This window comes from Corythoichthys intestinalis, chromosome 7 (assembly GCF_030265065.1).
Source record: "Corythoichthys intestinalis isolate RoL2023-P3 chromosome 7, ASM3026506v1, whole genome shotgun sequence".
NCBI lineage: Eukaryota > Metazoa > Chordata > Actinopteri > Syngnathiformes > Syngnathidae > Corythoichthys > Corythoichthys intestinalis.
This window is the reverse complement of record NC_080401.1, coordinates 17,226,301-17,242,935: the sequence shown is the minus strand read 5'-3', so window position 1 is coordinate 17,242,935 and position 16,635 is coordinate 17,226,301. Positions and strand designations below refer to the sequence as shown.

Sequence of the window (16,635 nt, the reverse complement as noted above, 5' to 3'; positions counted from 1 at the left end):
AGCGAGATGTTCGGCCCTGATGCAGTTAAAGACATTGTTCAAGTCCTCATGTCTGATAATTCTGAGCTTTCAAACCTAACTGTTACAAAAAATAAAAACAGAGAGCAACTGAGAACTGTTGAAAAAGATTCTTGCCAGGATATCCTCTAAACAGGCAAGTTTCACACTTAGTAAGTATAAATATTGAGGAATTATTTTATATTTAGATATACTGTACAGAAAGTTATTTTTGAACATTTTTCATTTGTGGTGTGACGCAAGATTTTTTCCAATGTAAAAATGTGCCGTGACTCAGAAAAGGTTGGACAACACTGGTCTAGAGGATGTTAAACGCTCGGACTTTTAAATAGAGTTTGTGGCTTCTATGTAGGTTTAATTGAAAATAATATACTGCTTTTCTTGCTGAGTGTGTATTAGAATAACAAATTTGGCGTTGTCCTTTTAGACCAGACATGTCCAAAGTCCGGCCCGGGGGCCAAATGCAGCCCGTAGTCAAATTTCATCCGGCCCCCAGCCTCTGTCATAAGATAAATAACATCTGGCCCGCACACAGACTTAATAAATTGGTCAGCAGTACTGCTACCAGCATATGAAGTAGCTTACACACTAAATACTGCTCCTCATTTACCCACTACAAGGCAGCAGCACTCTAAGCAACATTACCCCGTGTGACCCTTTACTCACAAATTTTCTAAATGGCGACAATCAACAACAACAAAAAAAAGAAACTTGACTGCGACGGCCAACCCTTCAAGGATAGGTGGAAATTGGACTATTTTTTCACTAACATATGCAACAACTGTGTTTGCCTCATTTGCAAAGAGACAGTCGCTGTTTTTAAAGAGTTGAATGTGAGGTGATATCACCAAACAAGACACGCTGACATGTAGGGCCTACAACAATATTGCAGGGAAGATACGTAGCGAGAAATTGAAGCAACTTGAAGCTAGTTTAATTCCACAGCAGCAGTATTTCACAAGAGCCCAAGAGTCGAAAGAGACCATCACAAAGGCTAAAATTCGCTTAAATATATTGTTCTACTTAAAGGACGTTAGCCAAGGTCGACCTCCCACATTTTTACCACACCAAATCTGGCCCCCTTTGCAAAACGTTTGGACACCCCTGTTTTAGACGCTACAATATGTGCTCGTCTGTCGATGTTCATTCGACATTTTTGTAAACCTTTATTTTTGGACTAACACCTTGAATTTTATAGATGAAAATGTTTTGAGCAAGTGTCGACTAAAACTAGACGAAATTCCTATGCTATTTCATCGACTAAAACTAGACAAAGACGAAAACATTTTGAAATGACTGAAATATGATTAAGACTAAAAAGTATTTTTATCCAAAAGACTAAAACAAACATTAAAAGGGCTGATAAAAACAACACTGCTCTCTGAGCTGGATCAGTTGCCGGAACAAAAAAAAAAAAAAAAAAAAAACAGGACTCACAGGGGCTCTTGAGGACCGGTTTTTCCATCCCTGACTCAAATTATACATAGTCACCTTACCCATTTGTGTGTCTTTAATTTGAAGATCATTCGGAGTTCGGAGGCTTTTGGCCAAAGTGAGAGCACTCTCTTCAACAGCATGCAGCAGCTTGGTAATCGTTTTTCCCCGGCGCTCTTCTTTAATCCTGTCCCACGCCACCAGTTCATCCTTTTCCACCAAGTTGTTTACCGCTTTAACTAATTTCTGTTGACAAGAGCAAGCATTTTATTGTGTTAGTCCTTCGTTAAAATATTCGCATGCTCTCCATTGAAGTAACATGGTCACAACAGTGAGTGAGAGGAATGAAACAAGTAAGTTAGGATTACTTTGAGAGTTGAGTGGACAACAGTCGGTTTGACAGCCTGATCCTTTCCTCCTGTGGCCAGCAATGACGTGGACCGGCTCAAAGCCTCAACGTATGCAATCACTTCCACTGAGGTCAGATCCCCAGACGACTGCTGAGCAATTTCATTCAGTAAGCTTAGGGGCTCAGTCAGGTTGCTCATCTAAAAGGGCAACAAAAAAGCAGCTAACATTCCATTCAGCGAAAAAAATCATTTTGATCAGAGAAAATAGAAACAGCAGGGCTAAGAAACAAAACGTGTGGATTGGTTTTATCAAATTGCTTTCCACCTCCTCACCTTTGGCCACACCTGCACAATCTGATGATGACTTATATACAGGGGTGAAGTGGGCCGGAATAGTACCGTATGCCGTTCTGGTAAAAGATTAGGGGCCGGAACAAGGCGGAACAGTGCCTTGATCCCGAAAATATGGCGGCAACTGTCAAAAACCCATGTTAAAAAAAAAAACTCCTGGCTGCCACATATGAATCTCTAAGAACAAAACAATCTACTAACGTCAGATATACATACACAGGTGTTAACAATAAGCTTAATGAAGTGCTTGTGTAGCGTAATCCGTTTCAACCAGTATTTATTATTTATCTATCCCACGGAGTTCTACCGAGTGGCTCAGTCTCAGTGTATGAGTGTATGAGTCACGTCAATGTGCGCATGCACACAGCAAACCACCCAGGACTCAGCTGTCCGTTCAATTGGCTAACAAACTGATATGTGATCATCATGGACACATAGCTCTGATTGGTCTGGATTTAACAACAAAAAAGGAAAAAAGGAAAAACCAGAGAGATTTTAGTGACAGGCAAAGAACAACTTGTTGAATTAATGCGATAAAAAAGGGCAATGCAATGGAAAATAGATGAGATCTTTAAGAAAATATGCATTGAAGAAGCATTATAAAATTTAATTTAATTTTATTCCATTTTATTTGCTCTGATGGGGAGGTTCATAAAATTTTCCATGATAATATGTGCACATTTGGACTTGTTTATTTATGTTAAGCTAATTATTTATTTTCTTACAATTTAAAAAAGACTATGTTTGCATAATCTTTAAAAATTATTGCATAATTTAAGAGTAATTTGTACTTAGTTTGTTAATTTATGTTACTTGGACATTTATTATTTAAAAAAAATAGGTCAATGTTTACATTATCTTCAGTTTTAATGTACATCCTATGTTCTTAAGTTGCAGTATGTTCTACAATAGTTCAAATCTTGGTTTTTCATTTATATATGAGGAAATGAGAGAAAATAAAAATTAAGATATGGAGTTTGGGGTTACTGATGTTCTTGTTAACTGTTAGTTTGCACATCATTAAAAAAAAAAAAAAAACAATCTTGAATTAAAAATCAATTTCTTGTGTATTCCTTGTGACATGCAGTTGCCGAATAACGTGTTATTGCGTGTTATAGGTATAACTACCAAAAGCAGTTTTCTTAGCATTTTGCTGGTTTTACAAGGTTTGACACCCCCCCCCCCCATCCAAAAATAAGTCTCTCTGGCATTTATGTCTGGAAATTCTACCCACCTTCACCCCTGCTTGTATCTGACATGTTTGAAATAAATAAATAAATAAATAAATAAACAAACTGTGGATAATAAAGCTGAATTTTGAGTGGGACTTGAAGTAAAAACCATTTTGTAGCTGTGATCTGCTGTAGTGCGACCTCACACTAAGATTGGTTCCTAATATTTCCCCATTTTGTGCAGCTAAATTAGGAAATCAAATGCAAACAACATTAAAATGTAGTTTGCTTCGCAAACTTGCACTGTTTAAGATTTAGATTGTGTCCGAAAATAGGGCCCTAAGTGTTAGGTATTCAAGAGTCTTTATCAGTGTTGAGTTCAAGGTGTTACAATGTAATACGTCACTATAATAAAATTACTGCTTCCAGCAAGGAGTAAAAAGTAATAATATTACATTTTTACAAGCTCAGTAGTTATATTACATTGCTAGCAGAGGACTTAAGTACCTTTTTCGCCACGATGGAATCCAATTATTGGGAAAAGTGCCTCCTGTCTCACTGGCTGCTTTTCCTGTCTGTTATTTTTGAGAGAATATTGTATAATGTGTAATCTATTACTTCTTTTGAGTAACTAACCGCAATGTAAACCCTAGGTGGTCAAAGCACACACCCCAAAATCAGTAGCATGATGTTCATTGACAAAACAATATTTATTTACGTTAAAACAATTTGTTTTCAGTAATTAGAATGTTATAGCATGTTATTTTTTATCATTATATACATTTTAATTTGTCAGCCATTTTCCGAGGGCCTGAAATTGTTTAATGGCTTATCGATTAATTTCAGTAGGGAATGCTGATTTGCTTCTTTCAAACCTTTTAGAGTTCAACACGTCATGGGACCTCCTTTTGGTTCATGTCTCTTTATTTTCATGTCTGTAAAATCATTTTTTTTTTTTTAATTCCAGCAGATGGGGCACTTACATATTCAAGTGTTTTGTTGACAGTCTGTGTGATACATCCAATGCTGTCATGGCAATGTTTTTGGGGATGATCTGAAAAACAACAATTAGAATCATTAACGGGACTAACCACTGAGAGCCTTTTTACAGTGAATTTAAACAGTTTGAATTTTTAGCAACATCATCTCTTTCTGAAGGTTTGTAAAGTGGGTTGCAAGCAACATTCTTAAGTGTGAAAGTGACTGCACAGAAATAGCAATATGAGCAGATGCATGTGTATTCTTCCTTCCCATACTGACCTTTACATCTTCCACCTCGCTCTGGATGAAAGTGCTTAGTGCCAGAAGTTGGGATGTAATCACGCTGACAGGTGCAATAGAAAGATCCATTGATATTATGGCAGTGTGAGTTCGGACCGCAGGCCTGTCCTGCCTCACATTCATCAATGTCTGAGGAATGCACACAAAGAGCTTACGTTCAGTTTAAAGCAAACACAATGTGATTAAAGGAGATTTTGCACATAGGAGAGATCCAATCATATAAGATTTGTAATGACAAATAATACAATCTACGTATTTTAATTGATAGCATTATTTAAACTTTAACAACTTTAATACTAACTTGGCATTATCATTCTTTTGTATGGACTACTTGTCCCCGTGGTATGTGTACATGTGTGTCTATGTGGGCTGAGAACTACAGAGTGAATGTTGTACATTTGCAATGTTGTTCATCCTGTATATTGAGCCAAAGTTCTCCAGTGAAATCTCAGAGCAGCAGATGGGGAGGAAGCGAAGAGCCCGGGGAAGAAGCACCTCCAATGTGTTTATCCTCCATAGTTCAGTGAAAGACAAAACAGTTTGCACATTCACACACAATTCCAGCAGCTAACACCTAACAGCTGTTCAGTCCACATGCTTTCACACCCAATGAGAAGGTAAATCAGTAATTTGCAAAAACACTACCATAACGACACAAAGAAAATCAGTCATCATAACAACATCAGTTATTGCTGTGGATAATTTTCTGAAATAATTGTTCACTCTGGGTTGCTTCAAAAATTTTAATGCCATTTTTGAAGGCAATGACTAAAAGTGCCGTACTCTATCTTAAGGAAAATGATCATTTTCTAACACTGACTAACATTCTAACACACGGGTCACCAAATCTGGACCTCGAGGCCACCTATCCAGTCGTGTTTTGCATGTCTCCCTCCTTCACCACATCTGAAGAAATAATCAGGATCGTTATCATGCTTCTGGAGTGCTTGCTAATGAGTTGATTATTTGATTGAGGTGTGTTAAAGGCAGTGGCACAACTACATGTCGAGGAGCGAATGTGCCACATATGGGCGCAAGCCGACAGGGGGCGCCGTCAGGTGGAATCCACCTGACCACTCCCAGCTATGGGAAGACCCGTTTGGGTCCTTGTTTGTGTGTAATGTGAGTCTGCGCGGAACAGTGATTGGAGCAAGAGAGAGAGAGAGTTCACTGCTACATTCAGGCTGGGTTGCTGAATCAATAACATTACGAAGTGAGTTAGATCGTCTTGTGCGTTGTTAGATCCAGTGTGCCTCCGTCAGAGGTGAGTAAATGAAGCCAAATACATTGTTTGTATTCTTTGTTGATAAGACGGTACTACTTAGGACAGAGTGCTAATCTAGTTAGCGATTATGCTACTCAGTATCTTAAGTGTCCGTTTGTATTGTGTTTTGGAGAAGCATTAGCACTGAATTAGGTGGTAAAGTTGTCTCATTTCTTAAAGAAACCACACACATAAATCCATTTATATAACAGCTTTAAGTCTCCTTTCAACACAAACTCTCATTCAAACTATGAATTGTCATACAAGAATGTGCATTGAAATTGTATTTGGATTGTATTTATGAACAACTGTTTGGTAATAAAAACTGATTCATTACAGTCTGCCTCCTCCTTATCAGTGTTGTTAATAACGGCATTAGAGTATAACGACTTAATTTTTTTCAGTAGTGAGTAATCTAATTAATTACTTTTCTCATCTTGGCAATGCCGTTACTGTTACTAAGGGTGTAAAATTGTGTGTTACTATGCATTACTACGTTGGTTGAATGACGCGAGAAAAGTCTGACAGACAAACTCACGGAGACGAGAGAGCAGGGCGGGAGTGGTGAGGAGGGAAGAGAGTTATGACACCGTTGCAAACGCTTTGCTAGGTGACTCCAATAATACCTGGTTGTAGCCAATAGCCTACAAACTACCCCCCCAAATGATGCTAAGGTAGATATCCTATGTAGGTCTATATATAACTAGATGGGAAATGACAAACACGGCAGCGTTAGCACATGTATTGAGAGCTAGATGCGAAATAATCGACTTACCGGCGTTATTAAACAGCCGGCTTCTTAAAGCAGTAGACTTCTCAGGAAGGCTCTGTTGTAGAGAACCTTCCTAGCGAACCTAAGTAACTTTCTTTCTAAAATACTCCTAAATCGGCAAAAATCGACTTGAATCCATCTTTAAATGATGAAACAGTTTCTAAAACTTACACATGTCAAAAGTAGACAGAAGGGAACTAATGCAATAATGGGAGCAATTTTAATAACTTTAACGGTTGATTCACAACAATAAATGACTTCCAAACATAGCAAAGGTTACAATTTTATTTTTTGGGGGGCTTGGGGGGGCATGAAAGGTAACACCAGTTACTTTGCCAAGTAACTAATTACTCTTACATTCAAGTAAATGAGTTACTAACTCAATTACTTTTGGGGAGAAGTAATTTGTAACTGTAATTAATTACTTTTTAAAAGTAAGATTAACAACACTGCTCCTTATTCAATGTTGTTTCTTGGTTTGTATATAGAAATTAAATGAGTCGCTGACATAATTTCTATCAGTGCTTTGTCCACAAGAAAAAAAATAAATAATCAACGACACTTTTTTTAATTTGAATGAATAGGACTTGTGTCTGATTTGTGTACTGACAAATTCTTTTGATGTTTTATACTCAGAACCTTTATTAAAAACTTTGTTTTATTGTAGAATACATTTAAGTCAGGAAGTTGTAATAAAATATTTTTGAAGGAACTTGCCATTCATTTTGTCTTACAACATGTCTAGAACAATTTCAAGTGAATCATTTAATTAATTGTCCATTTAATTGATTATAAAAATATTTGTTAGCTGCAGCTCAAACAATAACACACACAAAAAAGCAGCAAATATGCCACCACCCCAAAAAAGTGTGTGTCTACTGGATTAGGGCTGGTTGGGACGTGAGGGGGGGCATTTTTCATTTCGCATGCACTAACAAGAATGCGCGTCACAGCGTGTTGCTGTGATGCTGCACGTAATGCAGCATAGCATTATTTTTACATGTTAATCTGTATACAGTTTTGATTTATTACTGTCTTTTATTTTGCAATGATAATTGTGTATCTGTTTGTGTCAATTTTTTTGTCAACGGACTCTTTTGTGAAGCAGAGGTTTGTATGCATGTAGGTTCGAAGAAAAAAAAAAAAGTAATATAACATAGCATAGCCATTCGCTTCCTCTTGACTCAATGCCAAGCGGCGTATATAAAAAATGCATAGGGGAAAATTAAACCACGAAAGGGAGAGTCACACAGGAGCGGAATTGCTCTTACTTTCATGACTTTTTGTACTATCAAATTGTCGCCACTTCCAGGAGAGCGAGACTCACGAAACGACTGCCCCGAGAGGCTCCGCCTGTCTGGGCCAGAGACTCTCACACGATACAGTCAGCGAACACATGCAAAACACAATCGCCACATTAGAACCCAATTCTGTGTATCAAATGCAACTGCTTACCGCAGCACAACAACATTAATCGTCTATCATCTTGCCGTACTTCCGCTTCCAAAGATGCCCTGCGTATACTGTCACAGCCTAGAGCATCACAGCTCCATGCTGTGACGCTGCACATAAAGTAGTAAAAGCACACCCTGCTCTGGTAACATTCACAAGCAAAGCAGGGTGCACTTAAAGTGGAGAGACCCACAATTTTTGAGCGGATCAGAGTTTGGTTGTTTGGTCCGAACTAGAGTACGGATGCGTGTTCACATTTACAAAACGAAGCGGACTATCTGAGAAAAAAAAAACTCTGCTCCATTTAAAACGAAGCAAACACCGCTAGTGTGAAAGCGCCCTCAGTTGCTTTTTGTCTGCTCTTTGTCCATGTTATGCAAGTATTTTTATTTATTTATTTTTCTTTTTATAACATTTACTGTTGGTATGCTTTGCTCTTTGAAAAAAGGAAGTTGTTAAACTGTGCTTGAGGGGACGCACTCCCAGAGGTGACAAAAAAAAGTATTGTTAAAAATTTTTATGAAGGAACAAAGTTAAGTATAGGTAAAAGCTAATACACTATAGAACACCAAAACCCCAATGAATTTGAAAATGACAAAAGTTAAAATACGGAAGTATACACTTGAGATCTGATCTCCAAGATCCTTTATTTTAATTTCTGAAATGCTTGTATTTAATTGAAATTAGAGATTTATACTTTGACAGCAGCCTACCTCTGCACTCAGTGCCATCATTCGTCTGAAACTTAGCCTGTCCAGTTGATGTGTATCCAGGCAAACACGTACAGTAGAAACTGCCATTTGTATTTGTGCAGTTGCCTGCATAGCCACAGATATTTGTCACATTCTGGCATTCATTGTCATCTGTGAAAAGAAAAGAACACTGCGGTTACCTGTGAAAACATTGCTGCATGATTTGACAGTTAATTTAAGTAGCCTAGTAACAGGCAGAAGACAGCAGAAAACATCCCATTTGATATTTCTAGAAAAGCTATATCTTTATTTATGTACACTGCCTACATTCACATGCAAACAGTATTCTGGTTTGTAAATCAATTAACCTATTCCTTCCACACACTACAAAATCATCACGTTCTCTGCACATGATAAACTGCGACATTTTCGGGTTCTGCCAAACTCCGCCAACACCAACACCAACAAGCAAATATTCATTTGAGTTGATTTTGACTGTCTCTCTTCACAGAGTTTACTCGAACTGAGCTGGTATGAATTTTCCCTGTTGTTTTCCCGTTTCCATGTATGACAAATATTTTGCCTTTCCTCTCATCTGTACTTCGTGTGCAAAGGTTTTCCAAGAGGGGATATCCTGCCTTCTCATGAGAGGTGACTAGGATTCAGAAGGGAAATAGCTTGCACCATGCACAGGATGCTTAAGCAGTCGGTCTTACACATGAGTCACGCCTGCATTCACACTTTCATGTTTTATCAAAGTAACACCCCCCCACCTGACCTCAAAAAAAAAAAAAAAAAAAAAAAGTTTTCTCTGTGTTACGTTGAAAAAAATAAAGCAATCAGGGCTGGTTTATAGAAATACATTTTAGAGATTTTATTCAACCCCGTTCATCCCAAAATAATCTGTGAATGTTTATGAGGTGAAAATTTGATTTCACAGTACTGTACACTTAACCCTCTATTTTTTTTTTTTTTTTAAAGCAACACAATAATGTTCTATAACCGGTATATCTCATGAAATTAGAATATTCTGGAGAATTTTATTTATTTATTTCTAAAAAATATTTTCGTTAAACATTTCAGAAAGGGAAACTGTTATATTATATAAATTTATTATGCATGCAATACAGTGTAATATTTTTAGCTGTTATTTCTTGTAATTTGATGATTATTACTTTTAGATGATAAAAACCTAAAATAGAACAAGAATATCCCATATTAGACCGATCCAAAAAGGACATTTTAAGCACAAATGGGAGGCTTCTGAAAAGACACAATCAACAGCGCTTATTATTTATTAATATTTTTTTTAAGGCACTGAGGTCAGGGCCAGACTTCATGGCATATAATATATAGTGATGCTGGGCAATATGGCCCATAATAAAATCTTTTTTTAATTTTTCACCCCCCCATCATTTCAATTTTTAAGGTACGGATAACAAAAGATAAAGAAAATTCAAAGCAAGTTTTTTTCATAGTTTAAATAGATAAGGTTTAGATAGATTGGAAAATTATCATACTATTATTGTGTTTGATAGACAAAAATATATCACATATCATTTGATAGACAAAAATATATCATATATCATATATATGTTTCAATGTATTCAAACCATGATCTTTCATCATGTTAAAATGTTTATAAAGTTCATTGGAAGCATTCACATACTTATGAGATAGCATGATGACCAAATAGCATTGTGCTCTGAAAAAAAGCAATAAAATGGACAGAATAACCTCATCTATTCGTTATTTGTACAGCTTATCCTCATGTGGGTTACTTAGGTGCTGGAGCCTATTCATGCTGTCTACTACAGGGAGAAGATGGGTACACCCTGAAATGTTTGCCAGCCAGTACACAACATATACAAATGGTAAAATTGAATAGACATGACAAAAAATTATTTTACAGAGAAAATGATACAAGTAGTGAGTTAAACATGATTAAGTCAGTAAACCAAATCCAGTAACCCATCCAAACAGTGTGTCTACTTTTTAAAATTAGTATTAAAAGTTAAACACATTCATTTACATTAAATTTGATGCATTTAACAATCAAACTGGAATGTGTCATCTGATGTCATCTACACCTTAAAACTACTACCCTTCCTTGATGCATGCCTTCTGTGCTACTTTTGGATCATGGCTACTTCCTGCCTGGAGCTACTGTCAATACTAAAATGCCTGCATAGCTTGTCAACATGACAAAAATGTTTTAGAGTCAAAAGATGTTCATCAAGTCAACTACTATCCTGAAGGGAAACAGTGAGGAAAATAAGTATTTGATCACCCTGTGATATTGCAAGTTCTCCCACTTGGAAATCATGGGCGTGTTTGAAATTATCATGGCATGTGCTTGTCCACTGTGAGAGGCATTCATTCATTCATTCATTTTCCATGCCGCTTTTCCTCATGAGGGGCGCGGAGGTGCTGGAGCCTATCCCAGCTAACTTGGCAGGGGACACCCTGAACTGGTTGCCAGCCAATTGCAGGGCACAAGGAGACATACAACCATTCACGCACAATCAAAAAAAAAAAAAAAAAACTGGAAAACAAAGTGTATGGTTTTTGTTTAACCATTTATTTGTATTATGCTGCTGGAAATAAGTATTTGAACACTTGAGGAAATCAATGTCAATATTTGGTACAGTAGTCTTTGTTTACAATTTCAGAGGTCAAACGTTTTCTGTAACTTTTCACCAGGTTGGAACACACTGCAGCAGGGATTTTGCATCACTCCTCCACACAGATCTTCTCTTGATCAATCTAGTTTCTGGACTGTCCTTGAGACACAGATACCTTGATATGTTTTTTACCAAGCCGCTCCTTGGTTAGTCTGGCTCTCTGCTGTCTTTCCCAAATCGTACAATACATGGCCCTGGTCATCATCTCCTTAATACTGTACAGTAGTGCAGCCTCATGTGCAGAAAAACACCCCCAAAGCATGATGCTACCACACCCCATGCTTCACAGTAGGAATGGTGTTCTTGGGGTGGTCATCATTCTTCTTCCTCCATTATGAGTGGAAAAAAGACCAAAAAGTTCCACCACATGACCTTCTCCCATGACTCCTCTGGATCATACAAATGCTCATTGGCAAACTTAAAACAGGCCTAGACACGTGCTGGCTGAAGCAGGGGAACCTTCGGTGCCATGCATGATTTTACACCATGACGTCTTAGTGTATTATCAAGAGTAATCTTGGAAATGTTGGTCCCAGGTCCTTCAGCACAACAACACCGCTGTTTTCAAACATTTGCAAACCTCTTCTCTGTCGCCAATGCTTCAACACTTGTATTAACAACATTTGTTGTTCAATATTGATTAGCTGCTGCTGCAAATACACACGTTCTACCTCTGTTCCTATAACTGTCAATGACCGGAGGAAAACTAAAGGAATTCAACAAGAGTCCCACAAAACTGTACAAAGACAAAACCACACCCCTCTAGTGGCATGGCGGTGAATTACAGGGCAACGCGTTTCCTTGATGCTTTGAATATGCAATGACGGCATAGGGTCTACGCCGTAGCTCCGCCATCACCGGAAAGCAGAAGCATAAATCAGTCTTTACGATCATTGAGACCCTGCGAGGTAGATCTTGCATAATCCCTAATCCAAGGGAGATTGACGGTCATGTTTAGCTTCTTCCATTTTCTAATAATTGCTCCAACAGTGGAATTTATATTACCAAGCTGCTTGGTAATGGCCCTGTAACTCTTTCCAGCCTCGTAGAGGTCTGCAATTCTGGTGTCTTTGGACAGCTCTTTGGGGTGTATGGTGTGGACAGGTGTTTATATGCAGCTAACTGCCTCAAACAGGTAAAAAAAAGTCAGACTCAAAAAGTCCACCTCCACTCCACTTATTTAGGAGAATAAGTGGAGTGGCCTCTAAGACACAGTAGCTAACCATGTGCTATTGTTTAGCCACAACTGGATTCATTACCTTATTACTATTCATCCTTCATACAGCCGCTCAAAACACAAATGTCGCTTAATCCATCTGCAGGTGACCGGTAGATTCATTTTTGATTGATTGATGATTTTACGACACCGTGCAAGTGTGTGCTGGTCCTCATGGGAAACGCAGTCTTCCTTAAAGGGAACCACTGATAGAAAGACATGTAGTTATAGAAAAAAATGTTAGTACGAGTTCTAATAAATTGATATTAAAACCCTTCTTAATGTTTTCGTTTAATACAATTTGTAAAATTAGTTTAACTAGTAGATCGCCATTGTTGTTGATGTCGCAGGGTGGTGACTTCACATGGCCACGCTTCCGTTCTTCCACAGTGTCCCTCTTTAACTACATAAACATGTTGCCGGTTCTGCCCTTCCAATTTGAACCCGAGTGGAACATTAATGAGTTGGACAGCCCTGTCGATATTTACCAAAAAAAAAAAAAAAACGAGTAGCAAAAGCAAATGAACAGGAAAGACAGGTGGAGACGAGAGTAGCGTTCATGTGTCAATTTAGCTAGTGACAGCACTCTCCTGCTCTAGTTAAGGAGCAGGAGAGCTGTCAAAAAATGTTTGCAGATCTTCACGGTTAACTATTGTGTGATCCAACTTATTCCAATATTATTGTGGCGATAGTTAGCATCCAGAGCTACCATGTGCATTACATATGATTAGGGAATACAGTGAAATACAGCAGTTTGATCATTTTTTGCGGATAACACTTTCATCACAGCACAGGAAAGCCTTGATGCAGTTTGCCTCTACCGAGACATCTCAGTAATGAGACAATACTGTCTTACCTAATTTTTGTCACATAATACCGCTGTCCAGATTGTTGATCATCCCGCCGGTGTTCTCAGATTTTACCAGACACAGATGCTTGCTTCCCGGTGAATAAGCGACACGGAAAACGAATAAATGAATGTATTAAACTTAGTTTGATTGCTGGCTATTCGTATCATTTTCTACCCAACAGATTATAATGGTGCCTTATTTTGCACATTGTGCTCTAAGAGGACTGTCATGTACTTTATTTGTACTTAAAGCACGCTAGACACATTGTGAGCAAACAAGATGTTACGGCAAGGTAGGCAAAGTCAATGTGGATCAATATGTGAGCCGGAAACAGATGAAGTGTGAAGTGATATTTATTGTACAAGGGCAAGGTGTTGAACGGCTGGTGGGTTGAATGGTTAATGAAGTTACTGTGAAGATCTGCAAATATTTTTTGACATCCCTCTCCCGCTCCATCAATAGAGCAGGAGAGGGCTGTCACTAGCAAACTTGACACATAAACGCTACTCTCGTCTCATCAAGTCTTTCCTGTTCATTTTGCTTTTGCTGCTCGTTTTGTTGAATATTGACAGGGCTGTCATTCTCATTAATTTTCCACTCGGGCTTAAATTGGAAGGGCAGAGCCGATGACATATTTATGTAGTTAAAGAGTGACAATGTGGAATTCCGTCAGCGTGGCCATGTGATGACACCACCCTGCCAGGTCAACAACAATGGCGACCCACTAGTTAATTTTACAAGTTTTATTAAAACGAAAACACTAAAAGAGTTTTAATATCAAAGTGTTAAACGTACTAACATTTATCTTTTAAAAACTTCATGTCTTTCTGTCTGTGGTTCCCTTTAGGACAAAACACTACTGCTTTTGTCCACTGGCAGCGCTAAAATCGAACAAAACTGAAAAGTTACCTAGTGTTGCTTTAAATGCAGCTCCTAAAGGATTTAGAATCTATTACCCTTTTATTTTTGCTCAGAAACTTCTGTTCCATACTTAAGCTATGTTACTACTGATAATAACCATTTAAATAATGAAGTTAGTGGAAATCTGACTGAAAAAAAAAAAAGAAAAAAATGCTAGTCTGGAGGCCTGCTTAAACGTAGCTTTTTAAAGTGGAGGTAACCCTAACGTAACAATTTGAATACCAGTGCCCATGTAGCAATAGGGCATTACGATTAGCAAAATTACACCAAAGCATTACTGATTGATTTGTGGGGCACTGAAAAGTCATAAACTCAGAAAAGTTGGTAAATGTTTTAAAACTACAACATGCTGATTAGGATTTTTGTCCAAATTGCATTCTTGTTGCCTTGCTACACCAAACTGGTTTTGGGTATATACTCGTACAGTTTGTAGAGTATAATTTAGCATTAACTGTTTTCACAGATAGATCCCCAAATGAGCAAATGGAATGAAACTAGTGTTGTTGTTGTTTTTTAATCACAAAGAAATGTAAAAGGTATGTGCGTGTAAAAGAAAATCAATGACAAACGGGCTTTACAATCCTTTCAAACTTGACAATATAATAAATTCCCAATTCCATGACTGTTGAGTTACTTTCAGTTTCTTACTCTCCATAAAAATGAAACTTCTGGTCTGGGAATATTTCAGAGGTTGAGTGCTTGTGTGAAGCCAGCATATTAATTCCAATAAGATGTTTTCTTTTTATAATACACAATAGTTTATTTTATAAGCATACACCGTGACTCAACACTAAAACAATTCAGTAGCTATTTTGACCATTTCAATATGTTTGTGAAGAGATATTTACCATCACAAAATGTTGTACCGTCTCCGGTATATCCGTGGTCACAATAGCAAGCCTCCTTCGATTCATTCAAAGCCTTGCATCTTGCAAGCTTGTGGCAGGATTTACAAATGTCAGAGAATTGGCAGGGGTCCATCATATTGCAGAGCCATACTACACAGGCACAAACATAAAATTATACATTTGAAAATATTCTACAACACAACTGTATTCGATGAAAACCTACTAAAGTTGATGTTTTGTCCCTGCAGTGGTGTGACATACATTTCCAGCATATAAATGGGTTAAGTACAGTCTCATAGTAATACTACATTTGTTAATTTCAGCATCATTAAACCATTCAAAGTTTTCTTAATTCACATACCTGTCAAAAGTGCTAGTTTCATTGGTAACCAGAGTGATGTCTCCATAATGGCACTGGTTTTGATTTTGGCTTTTAGCAGACTGTCTGGAGTGGGTTGGCTTATGACGTCGTCCACTTCCTTGCATCACTTTTCCTGTTTCCCTAAACCTGGCCCTTCCTGTCTTGATCTTTAATCTACGTCTTTCAAATAAAACCCAAAACAAACACGCACAAAAATAAACTAGTAGAGTCCCATGGCAACCTAATACGTACAACAAGTTATATTTCATTGCTTTTAGTAGGTACAGAAGTTCAAGTCATCTTGTGGTTCATCTTGCCCTTTGGAAAGCCTCTGTTGCCATTGTTCTCATTGTCCAATGAGGTTTTGCTAAGACTAGCTACAGTGAAGGATGACCTCCTCCCTTCCGCAACGAACTTACATAACATAACTGTCCCATCTTCAACCTTACAGGTCTGAGTAACAGTAGTGTCTTGTCATCTTGCTGTTTTAATCATCCACAAGTTTACCCCTACAAATTAAATTACAATTTTAATTGAATTATCAGTGACAAATGTGCTGATTATTTTAATGTTTTTCATATTCATTGTTTTTGCCCCAACTTCCTGCACAAATAGAAGAAAAACAGAGGACCATATTTTTGCAATTGCAAAATAATTTTCAGACACATTAAGTGGCATAGGATCACCAATTAACTAACACCATTCAGATTTACTATGAGCACACTAGGAACTACTGGTTTGAAGAAAAATATACAGTATAAGCTACGTTGCTGTGTTTATAGCTACAAAAGTGCATCTATCACCGCTTATCACAGATCTTTTGGCCTGTTCAAGCTGTGTTTTTACTAGAGAGCCTTAGCCTCGAGGAAACAATGCACTTTTTTCCCCCTCTCAAACCATCGTCTAAATGTACATACAGTACTGATTTTACTGTGGCAAACAATGATCGTGTTTCTATCTTAAGTCCT

At 37.7% G+C, this 16,635-nt stretch overlaps 1 protein-coding gene across 3 annotated transcripts in view; it reads right to left on the bottom strand.

The window, feature by feature from the left end:
- adgrl4 (adhesion G protein-coupled receptor L4) overlaps window positions 1–15,791 on the bottom strand; it is a 33,594-nt gene extending 17,803 nt beyond the window's left edge. For 2 of the 3 annotated variants that reach the window (XM_057842315.1, XM_057842317.1), the window contains exons 1-7: window positions 15,530–15,677; window positions 15,307–15,456; window positions 8,808–8,957; window positions 4,586–4,735; window positions 4,309–4,379; window positions 1,821–2,000; window positions 1,515–1,698 (exon numbers count right to left, since the gene is read on the bottom strand). In XM_057842315.1, coding sequence (XP_057698298.1) covers window positions 1,515–1,698; window positions 1,821–2,000; window positions 4,309–4,379; window positions 4,586–4,735; window positions 8,808–8,957; window positions 15,307–15,456; window positions 15,530–15,578 — 934 coding nt within the window. In that variant the 5' untranslated portion in view covers window positions 15,579–15,677. Of the gene's footprint in view, window positions 1–1,514; window positions 1,699–1,820; window positions 2,001–4,308; window positions 4,380–4,585; window positions 4,736–8,807; window positions 8,958–15,306; window positions 15,457–15,529 lie in introns of all 3 variants that reach the window. The other variant, XM_057842316.1, reaches the window with a different exon arrangement.
- Between the last annotated feature and the right edge of the window lie 844 nt (window positions 15,792–16,635).